Raw genomic sequence first — 7,172 nt, 5'->3', positions numbered from 1 at the left:
GCACCCTATAAGCATTTTCACAATTCATGGAATAAAACATGAGTTATTTTCACCAAAGTGTTTATTAACAAGAAAATACATCTTTGCTCTTGTTTAAGATGAAAATACGTAAACTCCAACACATGCAAGAGAGTCGGATCCGGAGGGAAACTGGATGAACAGTCCTGATTCATGAATCCATTAAAGTATCACTACATGCACGGTTAACACACAAAAAAATCTGTATTATTTATGAATTCGAACAGAGTACAATATCTTCAATTTACAAAAGGGATGACCATCTGTATCCTGACTTGTTTTCTGAAGGGATAAAGAACAATGAGGTTCCATGCAATAAAACATCACCTCCTTACAATTAGCGTCAGGACTAAATCAAGTTAGACCTTTGTATTACTTCTATAGTATTCACTACAAATTAGATGAACTACTAATTAGATTAGCAGTATTGAAACAGCGTTCTCCTTAATTCATTCAACGTCCAGACTCCGTGTCATTTAGAGGCACGCGCACCCTCCTGTCGGCAGAGCCTGACAAAGACGTGAATCTTGTTGCCATGGCAACCCTAGACCTTGAGTGATGCTGTATCAAATGAATAGAGCTGCTAATACCAAAAAAGAAAAAAAAAATAGTAAGACACCCTCATACAGTCACATAGTGGCATTAAAACGCCAATAAAAGTCACATTGTGTGGGAAATTAAACGAGCAGCCAATATCCTGAGCAGGGCAGCATTTACAGTTCTTGTTAAATTCACAGGCTTAAAATTAAAACTGAATTCAGGATGCGAGTGATTGTCCGTCATAACCAGCAATATGGCATTATGATACCTTTTTTTTTTTTTTTTTCAAAACACTTTTCCAATTGTCGATTTTTGTCCCTGGCATGTAGCAGCACCAGAAGCCTTCTGGGAAATCCAGCTTCCTGGAACAAAAAGTCAAATTGACTGCGAAGTTGAAACGGGTGGGCAAACATTAGTGCTCAAGGGTCACATTTGAGTTGGAAAACAGCTTCCAACACAGAGAGGATATTCGAGCTTTGAATTGGTGGTCGCATGACATGCTTTGCGAAGTGGACCTCCGGGGTTAGCTGCTCGCTCAGCAGACAGGGCCTCTTTCGCGCATTGTGTTTGTTCGGTAAACCAAAAAAAAAAAAAAAAAGCCCTCCATTCAGGGGTCAGACTCCATCATTAATCGCTCCAATAATAGATTTGAGATTTTTCTCTCTTGTGTGATGGGGGGTGGAGAAAGGACAAAAAAAATAGAGGGTAGTGGGGAATCTGCACAAAAAAAGGCATTACGTGGAAAATGAAGAAATGTTAGCTTGATAGAATTCCGCAAAGTGTACAGCGTGAAAATTGGTATCCTGTATTTTTTTTTTTTAGAAACAAGTAAAGTGCTATGTTAAAACAAAATATCAAGTGAGAAAAACATCACCTTTACTCTTAACTGTGCTCTTTTCTGTCACTTAAAGTAGTGGTTCTCAAAGTGGCGTTCGGACAACCCGTAGCTCGGTGTACCCCAAAACTGCCATAAAATGATGTCGTATCGGTTAAAATGGAGAACAATAAAATAAAAAGAAAAACCAATTACTCCTCATAATAACTTTTGGCCAATTAAAAGAGTTGATATAATTGTGACTAATCGTCACATCCCTACACAAATAAAGTTGTACTTTTGTCGACAATATAAAGTGAATCCGCGCATATTCAATGGCAAGTTTGCCTTTTCGCGAACCCATCCTTTTGTTATTCAGTGAAAAATTCGTGCCGCGGCCAAAAGCAGTGACTAATATAAAATATTGCTTCAGTGCCAACGAGGGGCCGAGGACAGGTTCAAGTGAGGGGAAGGAGTGTCAAAAAATGAGGCCATAGCCTTGTCTAATAGAAAAAAGTGCATGGCCGCCAACTTGTGGCCTCTCGGGGGAAATTACACATTTTTGCACGTTTGAGAACCCCTGACTGGCTTTTTGATCAAAAACGACTTTGTTCATGTAAAAGAAAGAAAAAAGAAAAAGTTTAAAATGGAGTGCCCGGGGGAGAGACGATGTTCAAAACCAAACAGGTCCGTCACTCGTGGGCGGTTCTGAGCACCGAGTCGTCGCCCAGGATCTTGCAGAGCTCTCTGAGGCGCTGCTGCATCTCGGGGATGCCGGCCAGCTGGCTCTCCAGCCGCTGCTTCTCCTCGGTGAGCGATAGGCGCGTGGCCGTGTCCAGCTGCTCCAAGCGCCAGCCGCCCTCGCCGTCGAACTGCAGCAAGTGCGTGTGGTACTTCCTGCCCGGGGACGCGAGACGGGCCAGTGAGCGGACGGCGGGTGGGACTTTTCGAAAGACGGCGGCTGTTTACCACAGCGAGGGTCTGTGCGTGATGGACAGCAGGGAGATGCCGGCGTCTTTGGCCGCCTGGAAAATTTTGCCCTCCACGTCGATGCTCACGGCGCTGGTGCACTCATCCAGCAGGGCGTATTTCGGCCTGACGGGCAAAATTGCACGACACGGTGTGAAACAAACTGAACACGATTTTTTATGCGGCCCACATTCGATTGTGTACCTAATGTTGTGGCCAGCCCGTGCAATTAGAATGGTATGCTTACTTGTGGTAAAACATGCGAGCCATGCCCATCCTTTGCTTCTCGCCTCCGGACAGGACGTCCTTCCAATCCAGCTCAGCGTCCCAGCCTCACGGTAGGAAAAAAAAAAAAAAAAAAAAAATGACGACAAGGCTTTCTTGTATGGGAATTAAACCATCTCGAATGTGTTCCTTTGTTCCTCATATTGCGTAATTGATCAAGGAATGTGGCCACACGTTAAACCCTCCGGCGCCACTAAGCCGTCCAAACAATTGGCCCGTTTGTGAGAATATCAACAGGCCGGTAATTACCTCCTTCCCTGGTGACGATGTGGTTGAGATTGACGATGTCCAAGATGGCCTCCAGGTCCTTGTCGCCGAGGCCTCTGGCGGCCATGCCCTCCGCCGAATCGGGATAGATCACCTGGTCCCGCAGAGAGCCCATAGACATGTAGGGCCTGGATGCACCGAAAACAGACGTATTTATTTGTTTGATCAAAATCAATTTTGTGGGGTTAATTTAGGTCTCAACTAAGACACTTAACTCATTGACTGCCAGACATTTTCAGACCCTCTTTTACCCTAACGTTTGAAAAAATGTGAAAAAAATATTAATAAATTCCTGGGATTGAATGGTTGGACTGCGACAAGACGAATAAATACGTCAATGGCAGTGAATGAGTTAAAGGAACAACCACTTTGTCATTATCGTAAATAATACTGGCGCAGCTGCCAGGTGGCTGTCACTTGTATAAATTATTTAAAACTCCGCCGTGGGTCTGGGTAAAGTGACATTTTCCCTTTGCGCCGTGTGGATTTAGAAAAGATTTTTATTCATTAAAAGATGGTGGAAAATATTATCATTAAAGCTGGCTCCGGTGGGTTAACATCGCCGAGACTCGTTTTCAGAACATCAGCGCATAAAAGATGAATGCGCTGTATCAAAAGGAGGCCTTCGTCTTTCATGAAAACGTCTCATTCACACCCAAGGGCATGACTGGGGGAAAATATACGAGATGAAATAAAAGTTCGGTCACACAATGTGCGAACATGATTTATCTGTTCGTGTTAAAAGTAGTTCAATATTTATTTGAAAGCTCCTGTTACAATGGATTGGATTACAGGCGGGTTCACCAAGAGGGTGCGGTGATAAGAGGAAGTGGGGGTGGGGGTGGGGGGTTACCTCTGTGGGATGTAGAACATATGCTGAGGGGAGGGTTTGTGGAGGCGCCCGCCGTACACGGGCCACAAGCCGCTGAGGATGCGGAACAGGGAGCTTTTGCCACAGCCGTTGGGGCCCGTGATCAATAGATGCATGCCCTCTTCCACCTGAAAGGCAAAAATATTTAGGAATAGCCCCGCACGTTCATTGTGAAGGTTGTGGATTAGGTCTGAAGGATTTGAAAGAAAAATATTGTGATTGCGATTTAACATGCGATTTTTAAAAAAAAAAATTTCAAGGTCCTCTTCTCGTGTATTTTTTCACAAACGCGAGCAATAAATTATCATATGGCATTATAATAATAAATATCAGATTCATTATACAATTGAAATGAAATTAATTAAAAAAAATATATATATATACAGTACATACTGTAGTTTTCGGACCATAAATTGCTGCGGAGTATAACTCGCACCGGCCCAAAAATGCATCGTGGAGTAGAAAAAAAAAAAAATAAATCGCACTGATTTCAAAATCAAAATTCAAAAATTTCAAGTCCAAATACTGCACTTAATAAAAAAAAAAAAAAAAAGGACCAAGAACAAGAGCGGTTGGACTCACACCCAAAATGTCCGTTATCTAATTTTGTTGACGGCACCGAATATGTTCAAACGAAACTTCTGCTTCAAACTTTTTTTTTCTTTTTAGTTTAGTAAAATGGCTTACCTTAACTAGTCAATCAATAGTGTCACGTGCACTCCATTTCAGAAGGTGGCGCTAATGCACCAAAAGTAAAAATACAAGTAACCGACCATGATTCTACATTTGGCCACAATGCGACACGGGTCAGGTAAGCCATTTCAACTCATTCACTGCCATTGACGAATTCATTTGTCTTTTCACAGTCGAGCCATTCAATCCCAGGAATTTATTGATATTTTTTTCTTTTTTTTTTTCAAACACTAGGATAAAAGAGGGTCTGACAATGTCTGGCAGTGAATGAGTTAAACTAAAAAGAAAAACCTTTAGTCAGATCTCACCTTCACATTGAGACTGGACACGACTACGTCCCCGTTGGGTGTTATAATAGGGACCTTTTCACACACAATACCATTGTCCACGTCGATCACTTCACCTGACACGAGAATAAGGGTCAAGAAAATCTGGGTTAAAACAATCGCTTTTTAGAGAGATTTTTTTGTGGGATATGTTGCAATGGCAGCTGTACCCTTAATCTCCAGCGGTCCTTCAATGTGCATCTCTGGCTTGCTTTTCTTCTCTCCTCCGTTGGCGGCGGTGAGCGACGAGCGCTTGTAAACGCCCCTTTGGACGTCCTCGAACACCACAAACATGTTGTGCACCCGCGCCGTGTAGCCCGCCAGCTCTGTGACCTGTCCCACAAAGGGGAGGAAGGGGTTCATGGCCACTTTCTAGTAAACATTAGTGTGACCCACAGCTCACAAGGTTCAAATTCAGTTAAGTTAGGTATTACCCCAAGGAAATCCTGGAGAGATATATATCAAAGAAATAAATAGTAGTATTATGTAAATAACATTTGACGAAATCATATTTTTATTATATTGAAATAAAATCTAATTAAATAAATCGTATTTTCTAGAGCCCAACCGATTAATCGGGCGGCCGATTTAATCGGCTGATATTAGAGCGCTTTTAAAATCAGCTAAATTCGGCCAAATTTTGCAGATTTTTTTGTTTTACACATTAAAATATAAGCCAAAGATACACCCCCCCCCAAAAAAATTAATACTAAACAACAAAGTATTGTAATACAGTCATTCATATATTCATTATTGTAAGTGATAATGGACCAAAAAGACATTATTTAATTCATATTAATCGGCCGATTCATTGGTTATCGGAAATTTCTCCTGCCAAATATCGGTTCACAAAAAAAAAAAAAAAAAACACATACTGGTATTTTTTTAATTTATTTTACATTATTATTTGGATTTAAATGTTTTCATTTGATGCATAGCAACTGTATTTAAACATATTAAATAAATGTAACCAATATAAATAATGTTATTTGAATACGTTGACTCAAATACAGTTTTTATAAAATAAACAATTCATGTCACTAAGTTGAATTAGATAAATATAACTTCTAACTTTCATTCAGATATTAAATAGTATTAAAATCGAAATTACATTTAACTAATATCAATTACATTTTCATTAAATATATGTCAATTTAATTTAAATACAGTTTTAAAAAAATTAATATAGAAAGATCAATATTATGATATTGTACATATTTTATTTTATTGACAAATATGCTGTATTTTACTTCAATTGTGTTGTTTTGAATCGAGTTCTCTGAAGATGGAATGACTTCAAATTGTTGAGACCTGCCGTCTGACCGCTCAACTACACGCATCTGTTTTAAATCCGTGTTTGTGGGCGTGAGTATGTCTGAAGAATGTCATCTTGGAAATACAAGCAAGGGCTTGCCGCCTATCAGCTGCTCTCACGCCGTATAATCAAAGCCGACTAAAAAGGTTGACGAGATGCTGCTGGAATCCGCAATTCATCCGTGACATAATTACCACGTTTTTTTCTTTTTGTGTCAAGCCGAATATTTGGACTGAAAAATAAGGCCGTGCGTCACCTCTTTGTAGGAGGACATGATCCTCTCGATGGCGTCGGCTCCCGAGGCCAAAAGGTTCCGGGCGGTGGTGAACGCCTCCGTCCTCTCGCTCACCCTCCGATGTGGGTGGCCGTCGACTGTTTCTGCAGTAGAGACAAATTAATAACCAGTTATTAAATGGCAATATTTAAAAAAAAAAAATAAAAAAAAAAGCCTGATTATTTTTCAAAATCGTCAGGCCCCGACAGAAATTTTCCTGACCGCTGTCGGCGAAGCCGGTGGCGGTGATGATGGGCACGGCCACCATGACGAGGCCGCAGCTGCTCCACACGTACTTCATGAGGAACTGCTCGATCATGATGTACCACAGGCGCTTGGAGAGGATCAGGTTCATCTGCTCGGCCAGCGCGCGGTAGCACTTCTGGAGCTGGCGCATCTCCACCTGTCGCCGATAGCAAACCACAAGCCACAGTCAGGCACCCAAAAAAAGTCACTACGGAGAAGTGCAGTTCGGTTGGATTTCACTTGTTAGCGCAATATATTTGCATTCATCTTTAAAGTGGTCAAAGTCAACCCAAAAATACTTTTTTATGTTCTATACAAGCCCACTAGTTGAAACAGAGCATTCTGATAAATATTGCCTTTGTAGAATAAGAGCTAATCCACTCATTTTTAGCCCTCTCTCAAGGCGGCCATTTTGTAACTTCTGTCAACTGAAAATGACATCACAGTTGCTCAGGTAACGACCAATCACAGCTTGCCTGTTTTCTGAGACTGGACAACCAATCATAGCTCAGCTTCAGAAAACAGGTGAGCTGTGATTGGTCGTTACCTGAGCA

At 41.3% G+C, this 7,172-nt stretch overlaps 1 protein-coding gene across 1 annotated transcript in view; it reads right to left on the bottom strand.

Moving 5' to 3' along the window:
* Positions 1–43: 43 nt before the first annotated feature.
* abcd2 (ATP-binding cassette, sub-family D (ALD), member 2) overlaps positions 44–7,172 on the bottom strand; it is a 13,210-nt gene continuing 6,081 nt past the window's right edge. Inside the window, exons 3-11 of the mRNA XM_086023003.1 lie at positions 6,595–6,775; positions 6,355–6,476; positions 4,954–5,116; positions 4,766–4,860; positions 3,747–3,892; positions 2,876–3,021; positions 2,589–2,673; positions 2,342–2,467; positions 44–2,269 (exon numbers count right to left, since the gene is read on the bottom strand). Coding sequence (XP_085879129.1) covers positions 2,065–2,269; positions 2,342–2,467; positions 2,589–2,673; positions 2,876–3,021; positions 3,747–3,892; positions 4,766–4,860; positions 4,954–5,116; positions 6,355–6,476; positions 6,595–6,775 — 1,269 coding nt within the window. The 3' untranslated portion in view covers positions 44–2,064. The remainder of the gene's footprint in view (positions 2,270–2,341; positions 2,468–2,588; positions 2,674–2,875; positions 3,022–3,746; positions 3,893–4,765; positions 4,861–4,953; positions 5,117–6,354; positions 6,477–6,594; positions 6,776–7,172) is intronic.

Source organism: Filicampus tigris, chromosome 22 (assembly GCF_054856515.1).
Source record: "Filicampus tigris isolate MCC_2025a chromosome 22, RoL_Ftig_1.0, whole genome shotgun sequence".
Taxonomy (NCBI): domain Eukaryota; kingdom Metazoa; phylum Chordata; class Actinopteri; order Syngnathiformes; family Syngnathidae; genus Filicampus; species Filicampus tigris.
This window is presented reverse-complemented; position numbering and strand designations above follow the sequence as displayed.